General features: G+C 35.8%; 1 protein-coding gene across 4 annotated transcripts in view; it reads right to left on the bottom strand.

Annotated features, from left to right (window-relative positions):
• Positions 1 to 18,577, bottom strand: part of HECW1 (HECT, C2 and WW domain containing E3 ubiquitin protein ligase 1) — a 455,900-nt gene that overhangs the window by 170,714 nt on the left and 266,609 nt on the right. For all 4 annotated transcript variants that reach the window (XM_036231048.1, XM_016118948.2, XM_016118947.2 and 1 more), the window contains one exon: positions 16,747 to 16,916. In XM_036231048.1, coding sequence (XP_036086941.1) covers positions 16,747 to 16,916 — 170 coding nt within the window. The remainder of the gene's footprint in view (positions 1 to 16,746; positions 16,917 to 18,577) is intronic.

The raw sequence follows: 18,577 nt of genomic DNA, 5'->3' as shown, positions 1-18,577 counted from the left end.
AGCCTCCTGGCCAGAGCTTGGACTTATCCCAAGGCATCTGGGAAAAACTGAGGGATCTGAATCATGCAAATGACATACTCAGATTTTCATATTAGAGAAGTCACTGTAGTAATGCTGAAGAGGTGACCCACTGATGGTTTAGGCCTGGAAGCAGGCTCATGAAGTGAGACAAGTGAGAAAAAGAGGATGAAGCCTGGCAGGCAAGGAGGAAAGGGTGACAAATTTGGGAACTGGCTAAATGTCAATAAGAGCCATGGCATGTGGAAGAGGAAGAGACCATAAGTTCCCAAGATTGGATTCCCAAAAATGAGGGCATGTTAGAGGACTAATGAGTTAGGAATAAAGAGAAGGGCTGAGTGACTGTATGCCCCAAAGTGATTAAAAAGCAGAGTGGTGGAAATAGGGTGTTGCATATGTAAGGATAGTAGGTTTTAAAGAGAGAGCTGGAGATTTTGTGACACTTTAACAAGCCCTAGGTAAGTATTGGAATGGTTAGCTAGCTGGTGATGAATGGAAGTGGAGGTCAATGAGATTTAAGAGGTCGAGGAAATTAGGATCCGAGATGAGTCATTCATGTGAACCATGATAATCCAGAATAATAATGGTAGAATCTTGAGTAGAAAGGGAATATAGTGCCAGAAGTAGAAAGATCCTTACTGATCATAGCTGACAAATAATGGGACCTATTATTGCTTTAATGTAACTAAGACGATAAGGATATCAATGTGAGAGTGATACTATAATAAAAAATGAGGAAATAGTTATAGGAAATGTAAGAGACATATTAAATATGATTTTAAAAATATTTGTATTTAGCTATTTAGGAATGGTTATGAGAAAAAGTAACCTCAGTCTGAGAGAGCAGACATGTAGGGGTTCATTTATGCTCACTCATACTTATGGAAGTCAAGAAAGGTTGAGAATAATTAAATGGAGAGCAATTTTTCCCTCTCCAGCAACATTATAGGGTTTATTATTAAGAAATGGTACCCTTGGACTCTAGGAATAGGAAAAGTTTGCCCTGCTAGGCAGTGTGTGGCTTGCCTCTATCCTAAGATGTGCTAGAGACAATACTGCTGAGAGACAAGCCTTGTAACTGTCAGGAATCTAACAGCTTTGAATTATAAAGACTGCTCTTATAAATTTGTGATATATGGAAGGTTTATGTTTTTCTTTATGCATAAAAGCAAATAAACTGGACCTTGACTGAGCCTCTACCACCTCCATATCAAGATATGGAAATCCTCAGGTACAAAATAGAATATTATTGATTTTATTTATAGACACTGCTATCACAAAGTTAGGCTGAGATTTATTTGTGGCTAAGCAGAGTGGGAAGCAAGGTCTCTGTGTGTGAGTGTTTATAAAAATATAACATGTATTCTAGAAGAAAACAGAGGCAGTGATCTCTCTGATATTGCTACTAGTAATTTATTTTTGGACATATCTCTTCAGGCAAGGGAAACAAAAGAAAAATAAACAATTGGGACTACATCAAACTAAAAAGTTTTTGCACAGAAAAGGAAACCATCAACAAAACAAAAAGATAACCGACTGAATGAGAGAAGATATTTGCTTATGATACATCTGATAAGAGGTTAATACCCAAAATATATAAAGAATTCATACAATTCAACAACAACAAAAACGACGATAACAACAACAACAAAAAAATCCAATTAAAAAATGGGCAGAAGACCTGAACAGATACTTCTCCAAAAAGGAAATAGATATATGAAAAGATGCTCAAGGTCACTAATCATAAGAAAAATGCAAATTAAATCTACAATGAGATATCATCTCCTACATGTCAGAATGACTATTATCAATTAATCAAAGAACAAATGTTGGCGAGGATATAGAGAAAGGGAACTCTCATACATTGGTGGTACAGCCACTATGGAAAACAGTCTGGAGGTTTCTCAAAAAGTTAATAATGGGTCTACCTTTTGACCCATCAATTGCACTTCTGGGTATTTATCCAAAATAAACCAAACAATAATTTGTAAAGATCTGTGCATCCCTATGTTCATCATCAAAACTTCTTGGAACTCCTTGAGATCTCTATCTTATATAAATTATTCAAAAAATTAAAAATAAAGAAATATCTACCCAAATCATTTCCTGAGGATAAGACATCTTTGATATAAACTGTACAAGGATACTATAAGAAACAAAAATAAAAGGCATTCGTTTTCACTGGTAGTTGCAAAAATCCTAAATAAAATAAGCTGTCAACCAAAACATAGCATTTATATGAAAAATACCAAAGTATATCTTCCAAGCTGAACACTACTTTTGTGATTGTTCTTCTGAGATCAGGAGCTCCCCTTCTCTTTGGTCATTCCTAATATTCCTCTAGATTGTGTGCGAGACTTCAGACATTCACTTCATATACTAACTTTACTTCATCTTACTTTTTGTTCAAGAATTTCTTTGGTTTAATTTTTTTCATCTATATTTAAATATATTTTATCTTGCTGTATTATATATATAATATATATATTATATAATATATATATATTATATATATTATATATATATTATATATATATGTTTTAATGAACAAGAAGGGATGCAAATATTTGAAAGAATATACAGGAACTGTGTGGCCTCAGATTTGGCACTTGTGTGCTCAAAATAATACTCAGATCACTAAGTGCCTCATATCTAAAGAGATGGGCCAACAATGGGTGGGCAGACCCTCTCCTCCTCTCTTTACTGTGGTGGCCTGTTAAGAAAATCTCTGCTTCCTTTTCCCATCCTGGCCTCCCAATAATAGGATCATTATTCTCACAAAGCAAAAGGTGAAGTGATTCCCATGCCCATATCATGACTCCACTTCTCAAAGGTACTGGAGAAGGAAGGAAAAAAAGAACAGAGTATGTCTTCTTTCTACTCCAGGACCCTCGAAACATATCTGGTGTGGTGGATAAGAGGAAAAGAGATTCAAACTGAATATGTAATTAGACTTGATTAGGTTATTTATAACTAAAAGTGACTAGAAAGTTATAAAATGAGCCCAAGGACACCATTAAGAGATAGTTGACGTTGATAAATGCAGTGGCTGGAAGAAATTAAAACTAATTATTGTATCACTCCATTGAATTGAGGAAGCTTAATTAAGAAGATTATTTATCTATCATTTATCTATTTATCTATCATCTATCTATCATCTATCAATCTTTCTAAATGTGTATGTGTGTGGTTTGACAGGTATATAAAATATCTATTTCTCAAATATTCTTTCAATTTTGTTAGCTAGGTTTGAAAGCTTATTGCTAACTCCATCAAGACTTGCCTTTTACGCTTTCATATTATCCATGGGCTTTATTATATTCTCTTTTTCAATTGCCTGTAAATCACTAGACTTGTGCTGTATTACTTATGTCAGTATGTTTCTCTCACAGAAACACTAATATCTATTAATATCCATCACATACCCATTAATGCCTCCCTTAAATGTAATGTTCTTTTAGTCAAAGATGGATACAGTTAATGGTCTAAATATTTACTGTAGGATTTTTTAATATACGTAATATATTCTTTTTAAAAATAAAATCTCAAAAATGTGAGATTAGTTAATTATTCATGGAATTACTATAATAATTTTATAATACATGAAATCAATAGCCTAAACACAGTAATTCAGTTGTTATAAAATTGCAAATTAAAGTCATTGATAATATGACAAAAAAACTCTATTGATTTTCTCTGGTATTTTTAACTTTTAAAATACTGTTTAACTTTTAAAGACTCATAGATACAGACAATGGTATGGTGGTTACCAGAGGGCAGAAAAATGGGGGAGGACAAAGAAGATAAAGGAGGAATCAAATACAAAGTTATAAAAGAAGATTAGACTTGGGGTGGTGAGCACATTATAGAGTATATACATATCATATTATAAAGCTGTATACCTGAAATGTATAGATTATTAATCAGTGTTACCCCAATGAATTTAATAAAAATACTGCTGTTTACATTTGCTATTCTTTATATTTCTTTATTAAATATTCCAAGTTAATTCCCCAAAGCACCAAAAAAAGGCTGGGATAGCTAGATAAATTTCAGCATGACATGACCTGTGATTTGTCTCTGGGGCATAGCCATTACTTCTTGTAAGAAAAGCTAAATGTAGGCAGAGATGAGAACCTGTTCTTCGGGTCTCCAAAAGAATGGGATCACAGTTAGAGATGGGTCTTGCTGAAGGGAATTTCAGCTAACTAAATCCCAGAATTTAACCATTTCTATTATTTGGTCTGATTGCCTATTTTCTTTTCACTCTTTTAAATATGGCCAGTTTGTGTATAGACAGGGCAAGGACAATTGCATCCCATCTCTGAACTTTCTTGGGTCATCCCCTACCTGCCTGTTTCACTATTTCTGATCCCTACCTTTCCTCATGCCTAGATCTTCCTCTATGGTTCATTTCATCTGCACGTAGTTTCTGTTCTTTTTAAACTTTATGCTTGAAATTCCACTTAGATAGATTTTCCCAAACACTAAGCCCACCTATGATATTTGATATCAGCTCTATAGTGTGTCATTAGCTTAACTAATTGCAATCAATGAAAGAGGGACTCCCAATTCCAACTATAATTTGTACTGTTTGTCAATTTTCTTGGTGTAAATATTCCCATCATGGCTGACTTCACTAAAAGTAGAGCTGGGAAGAAATGTGCACAGTGGCTCTAGTGAGCCCACATGAACAGGTTCCAGCACACCCTGATCCTACGAATGGATGTGCTAAGCCATCCCCTCACCTAGCTCACTCTATTCCTTCATGAGAACTCAAGAGACATTGGGTTTTATTGCTGTTCTCAAACCACCACTTTTATCTTATTGCAAAATGATACTAACAGACAAGTATAAGGAATACTCTAGCTAATGGACATCAAACTGTGTGCCTCTGAGTTCTGGGCTCAATAGGTGAGCCTCAGGCATCAACTGAAAACCAGTGGCAGTACCTCTGAGAAATGCCCCTTGCGTTTTTAAGTTGCTTTTCATTCCTGAGTTCTTTTCATAAAAGAATTCAGCAACTGGTTTAACCAACAAAAGAACTGATTTGGTGTTTACATGATGGTTGCCTATAACAAGGGACTTAAAAAACTTTTTTTAAAAATACTATTTTGTATCAAGGCTGTTGGTTAGGGTTTCTCACACACTCATCGCCAGTGTCAGCTTTGCATTTTGGAGAATGCCTTTCTTCCATAAATGTGATTCTTGTATTCATGATACTTTTACTATGTCCAGGTTAAAAGTGTAATTTAAGTTCTGATTAATTTACTTCTCAATTTCTACTCAATCAGGACTGAGGTTAAGAATCAATTTTAAACCAGAGTTTGGTTCAACCTCATTATGGGTGGCTGATTACAGTGATCATTTAGCAGTGTGCTTACCTTCCAGAGATCATGGGTCTTGGCCAGGTATTTTTATTTCTCCTTAGAGGATGAGGCTTTTAGCCTAACTTGGTCTGTTTGTTCATCTCTGCCAACCAGTTTTTGGCAAATTTTCTGCCCAGTAAGTCTCATTCTTACATACTCATGTTGTTGGGTGATTAAATGTGATAACTGTGGTAAACAACCTATTATCCTGATCCTTCTGAGTTTATGCCCATATTTGACCCTCCAAGTTGTCAAGGGGATATTGAAGGGACCCAGTAGACAAAAGTGAGAGATAATGGCTAATTATATATATTTATCTACCATTCTCCATATTCACTGCCATCATTCTGGTCCAAGCATCATTGTCTCCCACCAAGCTTTTATAATTGCCTTCTAACTGATGCCCCTTCTCCCTATCCTATCTCCACCCATCCCCTCTATCCTCAGCATCAACAGAGTCTAAGTCTTATTTGTTTCACACTTCATCAGCATTCAGAATTACTGATCTTTTTCATTTTAGACATTCTGATAGATGTGCAGTGGTATCACACAGTACTTATAATTTTTAGGCACGAAAGACTATTAAGTAGAACATCTTTTCATATGCTTGTTGGTATTGTGAGGTGTCTATTAAAGCCTTTGGTTCATTTTTCTTAGTTTCTGCCCTTCTCTTTTGTTTTTGTAGGAGTAATATGTGCATTCTAGATACTAATTAATTGCTATTTAGATATAGCTAAAAATCATTTCCTACTCTGTGGTGTGCTCTTAATGTAGAGCTTTACGAATAGAGGTTTTTAATTTGATTATTTTAAAAGGTAGTGCTTTTTCATCTTTATTAAAATATAATAGACAATTATTTGCTTGTATTTACACTGTACAATTCAATGAGTCTTTTTTTTACAATTATAGTTGGCATACAATAACATACCAGTTTCAGTTGTATAGCATAGTGATCAAGATCTGCATAACTTGCAAAGTGATCACCCCACTAAATCTAGTACTCCTATTCCCCCTTACATAGTTGTTACATTATTAATCGCCTTCCTCAAGCTACACTCTACATCTCCATGTCTATTCTGTAACTATCCATTTGTACCTCTTAACCCCTTTGCCTTTTATTTTGTCTTCCTCAAATCCATCCATCTAGTATCCCTCTAAATAGTTGCTGTTGTTGATTTTTGTTCTTTAGATTCCACATTTACATGAAAATATGTGGTATTTGTCTTTCTTTATATGACCCATTTTATTCGACACAATACCCTCTAGGTCTATCAACGCAATACCTTTTGCCATCGCCTTCCTTTTAGTTTGTGTGTGTGTTTTAATCTAAAGTGAGTCCCCTGTAGGCAGCATAAACAGGGGCCTTGTTTTCTTATTCATTCAGCCACTCTATCTTTTGGTTGGAGCCTTTAATTATTTTCCATTTGAGGTAATTGTTGATAGGAACACAGTTATTACCATTCTTTATTCCTGTTATTTATGTATTTATGTATGTATGTACGTATGTATGTATGTATGTATGTATTTATTTATTTACTTACTTACTTACAGTAATTTATTTTTTATGGTGACAATAGTTAATGAAATCCAATAAGATTCAGCTCTATATTTTCACAGTAAGGCATATATATATATATATTTATACTGTGTGTTTACCACTCATAATTAGATTTTTTTCCGTCACCACATATTTGACCCCCCTTACCCCATGTACCTTTGCCCTCCCCCCTCCCCTCACCTTCTGGAAACCACCAGGCTATTGTGTCCTGTCCATGAGTCTCTGTTTGTTTGTCCTGTTCATTTGTTGCTTTTAGGTTTATACCCCACATATAAGTGATATCATGTGATTTTCAACTTTTTCTGTCTGGCTTATTTCGCTTAGCATGATGATCTCGAGGTCCATTCATGATGTTGCAAATGGCAGTATTTCATGTCTTCTTATGGCTGAGTATAATTCCATTGCATATATGTACCACAGCTTCTTTAGCCAATCATCTATTGTAGAACACTTTGGTTGCTTCCATGTCCTGGCCACTGTGAATAATGCTACTATGAAAATCAGTATGCAAATATCTTTTCCCATATGAGTTTTCCTGCCTTTGGGGTAAATACCCAGTAAAGGAATTGATGGATCATATGGTAGATCAATTCTTAGTTTTTTGAGGAACCTCCACACTGTTTTCAATACTGACTATGTACCAATTTGTAGTTCCACCAGCAGTGTATGAGGGCTCCTTTTTCTCTGCATGCTCTCCAACATTTCTTATTACTTGTCCTGTTGATTATAGTTATTCTAACAGGTATGAAATGGTACCTCATTGTGGTTTTGATTTGCATTTCCCTAATACTAGTGATATTGAGCATCTCTTCATATATTTGTTGGCTATTTGTATGTCCTCTAGAGAGAAGTGTCTTGCTCATTTTTTGACTGGATTGTTAATTTTTTGGTTGTTATTGAGTTGTATGAGTTCTTGGTATATTTTGGATATTAGGCCCTTATCGGAGGTGTTGCTTGCAAATATATTTTCCCATTCAGATGGTTGTCTCTTTACTCTGTTGATGTTTTCTTTTGCTGTGCAGAAGTTTTTTAGTTTGATGTAGTCTGTTCAATTATTTTTGCTTTTATTTCTCTTGCCTTTGAGGTCAAATTTATAAAATCCTCTTTAAGTCCAAGGTCCTTGAGTTTAGTTCCTATGTTTTCTTCTATGCATCTTAGTGTTTCAGGTCTTATGTTTAGGTCCTTAATTCATTTTGAGTTAATTTTGGTGTATTGTGATAGATAACAGTCTAGTTTCATTCTTTTGCAGGTGGCTTTCCAGTTTCCCAGCACCATTTATTGAAAAGGTTTTACTTTCTCCACTGTATGTTTTTGGCTTTTTTGTCAAAAATTATTTACCCATACAATATGGGTTTAGTTCTGGAACCTTAATTTTGTTCCTCTGGTGTCTGTGTCTATTTTTCTGCTAATACTATACCATTTTAATTATTGTTGCTTTGTAGTATAATTTGAAATTGGCAGAGTGATGCCTCTAGGCTTGTTCTTTTTTCTCAAGATGACTTTGGTAATTTTGGGTCTTTTGTGCTTCCATACAAATCTGATGATTTTTTGTTCTATTTCTTTAAAAAAATGCTGAAAGGATTTTGATGGGGATTGCATTAAATCTATATAATGTTTTAGGTAATAAAGTCATCTTAACTATGTTGATTCTTCCAATCCAAGAACACAGAATATCTTTCCATTTTTCTGTATCCTCTTCTATTTCTTTTAATAAGGTCTTGTAGTTTTTATTATATAGGTACTTCAAATGCTTTGTTAGATTTATTCCCCGATATTTTATTCTTTTGTTGCAATTGCAAAAGGAATTATTTTTTCCACTTCTTTTTCTGACACTTCATTATTAGAGTAGAAGAACGTTATGGATTTCTCAACATTGGTTTTGTATTCAGAAACAAGAAGTGTTCTTGGGGAGTCTTTAGGGTTTTCTATATAAAGAATCATGTCATGCACAAATAGTGACAGTTTGACTTTTATTTCCTGTTTAGATCCCTTTTATATTTTTTTCTTGCCTGATTGCACTTGCTAGGACTTCCAATGTTATACTGAAAACAGTGGCAATAGTGGACAGCCTTGCGTTGTTTCTGATCTTAGAGGGAAGGTTTTTAGTTTTTCACTATTAAGTGTAATGTTGGGGGTTTGTCATATATGACCTTTATTATGTTAAGGTACTTTCCTTCTATACTGATTTTGTTAAGTGTTTTGATCATAAATGGATGCTGTATTTTGTCAAAGGCTTTTTCTGCATTTATTGATATGATCATATGATTTTTATTTTTTAATTTGTTTACGTATTCCTGTTTTTGATACATGCTTTTCCTTCTTAAAGATGTCTCTCCACCCTAAGGGAGAGGGTAGAGCTGGAGTTAAATAGGGTAAAAGGGTTCAACTATGTGGTGAAAGAAAGAAATCTAACTATGGGATATGAACATACAGTGTAAATATATATATATATATATATATATATATATATATATATACCTTATTGTTAAAATGTACAGCTGAAATTTATTGGATTTTGTTAACCAATGTCACCATAAAAATTGAATAAATAAGTTAAATTTTTAAAAAAGTCCTTCCAACATTTCCTGTAGTACTGGCTTGGTGTTGATAAATTCCTTTAGCTTACTTTTGTCTGGAAAGCTCTTTATATGTCCTTCACCTCTAAATGATAGCTCTGCTGGATAAAGTATCTTGATTGTAGATCCTGGGTTTTCATCAAGTCAAATATTTTATGCCAAGCCCTTCTGTTTTGCAGAATTTCTTTTGAGAAATCAGCTGCCAGTCTATAGGTGTTCCCTTGTAGATAACTAACCTCTTTTCTCTTGCTGCTTTTAAGATTGTTTGTATTAAACCTTTGGCATTTTAATTATGATGTGTCTTGGTGTGGGTCTCTTTAGATCCCTGATTTTTGGAATTCCTTGAGCTTCCTGGGGTTTTATGTCCATTTCTTTCACCAAGTTAGAGAAGTTTTCCATCATTATTTCTTCAAATAGCTGTTCAACATCTTGATGTTCTTTCATTATGCCGATCAGATGGATATTTAAACCCTTAATAGTGTGCCATATGCTCTTTAAATTATTTTTGTAGTCTTGGCATCTCATCTCATGCCATTCTTTCCCGTCTTTTAGATAGGGTATTTGATCCTTTTCTTTATTCATTTTGTTTATTCCTTTATTTATTCCATTTAATATACTTCTCATCTCAGGTAATGTGTCCTTCATTTCAGACTGGTTCCCTTTTATCATTTCCATTTTTATTTTTATGTTTTTTATCTCTTTGGTGAAGTTCTCACTTCACCAAATTTATCCACACTTCCCAAATTTATTTACACTTCCCAAAAGTTCATTGAACATCTTTATAACCGGTATTTTGAAATCTGTATCTGTCAGATTAATTGATTCCATTATATTCCATTATATTCCATTATATCTGTTCTGATCTCTCATATGGTTTCTGCTTCTTTGTTCTTCCATTTGGGCTGCCTTTTCAGTTTGTTTCTATGTACTAAGCAAAGCTCTTAAATCTCCCAGCCTTATTTGTGTAGATTTGTGAAGTAGGTATCTCAGGTACAGTCCTGAGAGGGGTTCGGCTGCAGGTCAAATTTAGCTCAAGCCTCTACCCCTGTGGGACCACCTGTTAAGATTCAGCAAGCAATTAATGATGCTGTGCTTATAGTTGCCTCAAAAGGCCACACCAGAAATGAAGGCCAGCTGCCTCCAATGTGAGTCTAGGCACTGCTCAGCAAGGAGCACCTGACTTGCTGAGGATATACCTGGATGTGGCTTGGGTGGGACCACGAGTTGAAGGAGGCAGGTTTCAGGGAATCCTCTGGGCAATGCAACCTCTGTTATTCTGTTTGATGACATCACAGCTATGGTAGCTCTGTGTCTGTGCACTGAGAGGGGGAAGGGCTCAGCAGGGAACAGTGGATACTGCTGGCACTTCTGTACTGAGCAAGTCTTGCCTAAGCGCTCACTCGACAATGTCTTCCGGTAAGTCCCTGATGCTCCCTGTGTTCAGCCAAATTGGCAATGGTGCTCAGAGTGAGCAGGACTGTCATCAGGAAAATCTGCTTACAGACGCGGCCCCTTTAAGAGGCTTCTGTTGCTGCTGCTGCTGCAGCCACCATCTCTCTCAGCCACTGGAGATCCGGTAGGCATGCGTCCTAGACCTATTCTACGTTCTGCTGTTGCAGGGTGATTACTTGGATCTCCCTATCTGCACGGCTTATTTATCAAGAGCCCAGACAACTTTTCTTTGCTGCTGCTCCTTGTTTCTGTCACAATTTTGATTTGGTTGCCAGAGGGATGAACAGAGCCTCAATTGTCGAAGGTATTTTTTTTCTCTCTCCATTTTTATGATTTTTATCTCTTTGTTGAAGTTCTCACTAAATTCATCTACACTTCCCCTAAGTTCATTGAGCATCTTTAAAACCAGTGTTTTGAACATACATCTGTTAGATTGCTTGACTCCATTATTTCTGGATCACTGTTCTGTTTTCTCTTATGGTTTCTATGCTCAATGGATTAAGATAATTTTAATTAACTGGGAGTGACTGAGCTGTCTGAACTGTCTTGAGGTTTTCTACCATTGGTTTGCCTTGATCCTACATGGTAGCCAGCCAGGGATACAAATGAGAATCTTAGATTCTGCTAGAACCTATTCCCCCAGGAAGATCCAGATTTTCAAATTTTGTCTCCTCAGTACTGTGTGATTACAGCAAATTCCTCTTTGATCTTCAGCAGCATTTTGCCTACCTTCTTATATCACATAAAAGTAGATGTAGAAAATTGGCTCACTTGAAATTCCTTGAATTTCTCCCCAGAATTTTTACCACACAAATTCTGGTTTTCTTGACCATTCTCTGATGTCATCACAAATGCAGTTTTTTAAAAAAACATTTTATCTGCCTTTATTCAGTACTTTTGTGTTAGTGTGCTACATGCTGCTGCATGGAGGCCCAAAGCAGAAATCAACTACTTCCATTCTTTACTTTTTGTAATCCATTCCACACATAGCAGCAGGAATGTTTTTATAACTTTTTAATTAGCACATGATGCTTCCCTATCAAACTACTCCAATGGCTTCTTATCACATTTAGAATATAATCCCAACCATTTCCCATGATTTACAAGATGCTGGCCCCTATCCCTCTCTCCAACTTCACCTTATATCCCAGCTCCAAACCTCATACAATCACTACCCTCCAGTCCCAGTGACCTTCTTGCTGTGGTTTAAACATTCCACGCTCATTATATTCATGCCTCCACACTGTCTGAAACAAGTCTTTGTTCTTCTAGCTTCTCAGTTAATGTGATAGCAACTTAGAAAGGTCTTCCTGGACCACCAGATATTTAAAGTAGCTCCTTTCAGTCATGCACAACATATTATGATATGATATTTCCTTCATGTTACTTATTTCCATTAAAATTATCTTGTTAACTTATTTCTGTTTTGTTTTCTCACATTAAAATATAAGCTCTATGAAGCAAGACCCTGTCTATCCTAATGTTCTAATCTGTGACCAGACTGGAGCAGGCTGATAGTGCATGTGTGGGAATTAATCCTTCTAGCTTTTAGGACAGAGACAGTGGGAATGAGGTGAAGACTAATAAAGACCATGGCACCAGGCTGTATTTTAATATTTGCTCAATCCACTTGATATTTCTGAGAATTTGCTTTTAGTAATGCCCTGTTTTATTTAGGGATATGAATATACTCTCTACATAAGCACTCTGATAATAATAACCCAAGACCCAGTTGCTGCCGTTTCTGTTTAACTTCTTTGTGTAGATATGACCTTACAATGCTCATTAGATACATCCTGGAAAGTCAAGGAGAGTGCTCCCTGGGTGAAAATAGTTTCTGACTACAGTAATAATAAAGAAAAAGAGAATGATTAACTAATATGAAAAAATATTATTTATTATTTTTATTTTGCATTACATTTAATATATATTACTCTCAGTTTTTCCTCATTTTAAAATTCTATAGTAACTTTAATTTTTCTAAGATTTAGTATGTTTTAATTAGCAAAAAATGTTTCAAGTTTTAACTTTAATAAATTAGAAAAAAATCACATCAGACTAATGCATCGTAAATCAGAAATAAATTGAGCATTTAAACTACACGTTAAAAATATTCTCGCTCCTAAGTACAGGCAACTTCAATTATTTCTCACTGAATATCTTTTGTATATTAATCAGTAAATACAGAAAGTAGGAGAGTTTGGTTCTCACCTTCTTGCAAAGAAAGTTAAAGACTTCATGAATCCCGTAGGAGCAGGGGATCTTCATCTTACTCACCAAGGTGATATGAGACCCAGAAACCAACATTAGCTTTCCTTTATAAGGAATAAGGAATGATGTTGGATGTATGCAACTAGAGGAAGCCCAGCCCAGTTTCTATCACTTGTCCATGTACACCACAAACTCTGACCACATGACATTTCTAAAGAGTTCCCTAAGTGGGATGCCTTGGTACTTTTGCTCATACTGTTCCTTCTACTTGGAGTGTCCTCCCCCTCATGTCTCATTACCTGTCAAGACCCAAGTTCAATAGTACACCCTCTGTTGAAGTCTTCCCTCACTATTCTGCGTCATTCTGTCCACACTTTGAATAGAGCATGACTTTATCATATTGTCTCCTTCTATTAGTCTGAGTGGTTTTAGCTTGCCATCATTTTTGTGTCTTTCCAGGGGCTTTCATTTATACTACAGAGTAGATACACAATAAGCATTTTTTTAAAAATAAATAGATAATCAGACATAAGAACTTCATCTTGCTTTCTCCAGTTTAAAAAATTTTCATTTATCCTTCAAACTTATCTTCTAGAAGTTCATATGATCAGCTGGAAAGACCAATTTAAGCCTTTTGATAACTGTTTTTGGATACAGATTTTAACTTTTTTTCCTATGAAAGGTCAGGGGGTATAATGATCACTTTGAGTATCTGATATAAGCTATGGGCACTCTCTCCAGAATTTGCTCACAATTACTGACACATAAAACAATTACTGACGCATCAAGGTGTGAAGAAAAATACTCTAAATTGTGGTTCTGTCATTCACTAGTTGAATGAACTTTGGAAAATCACTTAACTTTTTAGTGCCTTTTATTTCCTCATCTGTAAATTGGGATTATAATAATACATATCTCAAAGGGTTATTGTGAGGATTAAATGAGTTAATTATATAAAACGTTTAGAACATTGCTTGGCATAATATGTAATGTGTTATTAGTAGGTTACAGGAATTAGAGGTATCAAGATAAATCAGTTATGATTCCTTTCCTTGAGGAGTTGAGAGTCTCATGAGAAAGACAGATGTACACATTAAAGGCAACCTGGTGACACTACGGTAGAGGTCTGGTCAAGGGAGCACTGAGAAAGAAGCACTTTCCCTGTGAGGCGTGGGGGCATCAAGGAATGCCCCACATGGAAAGTGTATTTTAGCTGAAACTCGATGGATGAGTGGAGTTGCTTGTTGGAGTAACTGGGAATGCATATTTTATCAAGTATAAGCACAGACACAATTTATTTAGCTGTCTGAAAGCACAAGGGTCAACTGGGGAATAACAGCTACCGAGAAAGGCCTTAGCATAATATCTGTGATGGAAGGTACTGGAGAGAGAAGCTGAAGCACATTGCAGACATAAACTGGTTTATCTAACACCATATTTAACTACCATCCCCTCTTTCTTCCATGTTATAGAGTTAGGAAAGCAGAACACTAGATTTTCCTATCCAGGTGAGGTCCTGTGACAGGTAATAGGGCTTTTGCCGGGAAGGACTTTTACAGAATAAAAATGCAAAGCCTTACAAGGAGAATTCTTTGGCTTTTGTTGTTGTTGTTATTGTTGTTTTCTTCTTGCTTGGAATTTGGTTTTGAGGCTTTAAGATAGGAAGATGAAAGCCCTATGTTAAGGTGGAATGGGAAGACACTGAGAGCTTCGGTCCTTGGTGGCTATACTCCGCAACTGCATTGCCTAAACCACCTCCCTCCAGACTTCTTGTTTGTGAGAAATATCACAGATGTCTAGGCTTCCTCTAGCTTAGAGCCAAATGCATCCTTAACTGATACTAGTGGTAAGCAATGCCAGGTCATAGAAGGTCCTGAATGCTCTTCACAGGAATTATGACTTTCACATTTGGGCACTGGGCACTACAGTATAATTTACCTGCTGAAAGAACAGCTTTATAGTCACACAAACCTTTATTCAAATCACAGCTCAGTCAGTTACTCTCTGTTTAACTTGAGAAATTTGAGCTTCATCAGGGAAACATTTAACGAAACTTATTTAGAACACTAACTTTAACTGTAGCATGCTGGATAGAATAGAGGAGGTCCAAAAACATTCTGATGGTGCTGGATTTTACAAATGTTCTCTGAGATATAACACCTTTATGACTAAATACCATATAACAAGTTGCTCTAAAGTTCTTCAGAGAGAAGTCTTTTTTATTTCATGTACTATAAATGTCTGTGGCATCTTGTATTATCCCCAGGAATGCAGATAGGAGTCCAGAAATATATGATGAGAATAGCCAAGACTAAAGAAACAAATAATTTAAAATTCATTATTCCATACTAATAGTACTATCTGTGCTTTAGAATCTGTGAATAAACAAAGTAGCAGGAAGTTTACATGCAACTCCATTTCCCTCATGTCCACTTAAAAGCCCCTATGTTGCTATTCTGGGTCAGGGTTAATTTAGCCTAGGAAGTAGGTGGTTTAAAAATGTTTTCCTCAAAATATCTAATTACACTTTCTTGTTAAAGGTGTTTGAGGATTCTATATCAGAGATGATTCATTTTAAAGACTAAGGAAAGAATCCTGTCCAAAGCAAATGTCTTGAGTAGGAGTAGTACATTTCCATAAATAACAGCCTGATGAAGATAATCTGAGACTTGGACTGAGGATAACTAACTTCTCAAAGTTCCACAACTAGTAACTAGTCAATATGGGATTTGACCCAAGGTTTGTGTTACTACAAAGCTGCACCTTTACTGTATTAGACTGCTGCCACACTCAGGCCTTAAGCCTCTCTGTTGCCTTACCCACATAGTTTTCAGGTTACACCCTCAAGCTAAAGAGAGCAAATTAGGCAGCAAAATGGGTTGTGACAACTTTCTGCTAGCTCTGACCCATGGCTTTGCTGAGAAACCTTCTAGCACCTGGTTGGTGGTGGAGACACGTTTAGGGGTGGAGAAGGGCTTTCCTTAGACAAACAACTTAACACTACAACAAGTTGCCCAGCATTGTGTGAACCAGGAAGATGGATGAACAATTAAGCTTTATGTCTATTTAATCAAGCAATATGTAACCCCAGGGTTATTCTAGGCTTATTAATTTATCTGTCCCAGGAAGCTGACACTTTTAAAATCTCTGGCACTAGTCCAGAGGGACATATTTAAAATTTGACCCACTTGCTTAAGGACAACATGCATGAATAGAATATGAGAATGCTCAGATCAAAACTCTTCTTTCACCCACAGAAAGGTAGAGAGAAAGGCTGTCCTGCTTTTAGGTGCAGGTTTGGATCCAAATAAAGGGGCTACTGTATGGCTACTGAGTGTAGATGCAATCAATGGTTTCCTGGTACTACCTTGAGGAACTCTATCAAGAATCCTGAGAGTTGCAACCCATAGAGAACACAGCTCCCTTCTAAGACCAAGAAAGCCATGAATTTAGCGGTAGAGTGGGGGGGGGCTCTAAGAAAGAGAAAGTAGCACATGAACTTTTTCATGATTGGTCATTTCATTTGGTCACTTAAGCATCTTCTTAGGGCCATGGCACTCACCTCAGCATGCCAGATGGGATTCACGGTGTTGCCTATGATTTTAGATCTCTTCTCCTGTCCATGGTGAGGGAGGGCGGGGAAGATGCTGTGTTTCCCAGGCTGAATGGAAATCTTCAGGTAAGGATCTGGGTTGAAAAACATCCCTTTCTTCAAACCCATGGCCTGAAAATCTATAAAATAAAAGATAGTTTAATTTAAATGAATTTTAGTGAAGTTGAAGGTCATACTAGACCTTTCAAAAGGAGAAAAGTCCATCTAAAACATGGAAAAATCTTTCAATCTCTAGACTATTTCTACCTCATTGCAAATATGTCTGTAGAATCCAATATATAGAACATTTACTGGTATATATTAAATTATTTTGGTGAAAAATCCTTGTATTAAATCAATACGACTGGTATTATGGTCACTAAGCTTTTCAAGAGAGGACCATTAGCCTTTACTGGGTTGGACTTTAGTGTTCTTTGGGCAGGCTAATATCAGGGGATTGGGTGAGGGTCACCTTAGAAAACTTAGGTGAACAATGAGTAAGGAAATCCAACTTTGAAATTTTATGGATCTAGGTAAAAATTCCTCTGCAAAATGAAGACACAAGAAAAAACAAAGATTATAGCCTCACAGTAAATATGATCTTTACTGAATATGATCTTTACTGAATAAGAGAACATTAGGAGAAATAAGAAGAAAGAGGATGGTTAAAAGAGCAAAGAGCATGGACACTGGAGAAATAAGAAAAGAAAATATGGTTTCCATGGAGTTAAATGCGTATCAGTGAGGAGAATCTTAAATAACCATGCTGTCAGGCAAAGCTTTGAAAACTGAACTGTTTCATTTAATTGAAATTGTCTGATCCTGTACAATTTCATGCTGAAGGGAGTTGGGGTAGAGAGAAAGAGAGAAAGAGAGAGAACAAGACCATTTGTGATAATGTTCTATAATTATTCTGGGATAATTTGAAATCATTTTATATTTATTAGAAATATATTTATCAAGTCAAAAACACAAATAAAAGTTTTCTATTATTGAAGTATCCCTCCTTGCCTCAAATTATTTCCATTTATATATCAGTGAAAGAAATGGTGGTAAAGATACCCAACCCATAGTATAAGTTGTGATGTGTTTGAGTAATTTTTTATTAAGGAAAAAGTATAGAAGTTTTTATGTAAATTTACTTAAAAGTTTTTTGAGTTGATTTAATGTTATTTTCATAATGAAATTCTTACTCTCTTGCATTATAATATACTGTAATGAGGAGGGAAAAAAGGTAGAAAGTACAATAAACATCATAGAAATTTGTAAAACCCAGGGGAAAAATGATACAAAGTACAATAACCATCACAGAAATGTATAAAACCCATAAGAGTATGTAAAGAAAAGAGAGAATGCAGCAGCTTGAGGTTTCCCTCCTTAGAAAGGGTTGTTCGTAAGGTTGGTTTTTAGCTAGTGTCCAGAAACTTGGATCTCCGGAGGGTTTCCACACCTCAGAACTGATGAGTAGCTCATTGTGTCTAACCTGTGTGTGTAAACTATGTGGTTTATGCTAAACACGTGCTTTCCTTTTGGGAATCTGGAATTTTTGTATTTGCTAGGCAGAGGTGCTTACGTGAAAATGAAAACCTTAACTCTAAGTCTGTAATGAGCTTTCCTGGTATACAAAATTTCATATGTGTTGTCACAACCTGTTGATGGGGGAAATAAGCACATTCTGTGTGACTCCACTGGGAAGACCCATGGAAGCTAGTCCCTGATTCCCTCCACACTTCTCTCTAAGCACTGGTTTTGGTTATTTAACTTTATATCCTTTCAATGTAATAAATCATAGCCATGAGTA

The sequence above is a fragment of the Rousettus aegyptiacus genome, unplaced genomic scaffold (assembly GCF_014176215.1).
Source record: "Rousettus aegyptiacus isolate mRouAeg1 unplaced genomic scaffold, mRouAeg1.p scaffold_m13_p_13, whole genome shotgun sequence".
Lineage (NCBI taxonomy): Eukaryota > Metazoa > Chordata > Mammalia > Chiroptera > Pteropodidae > Rousettus > Rousettus aegyptiacus.
This window is presented reverse-complemented; position numbering and strand designations above follow the sequence as displayed.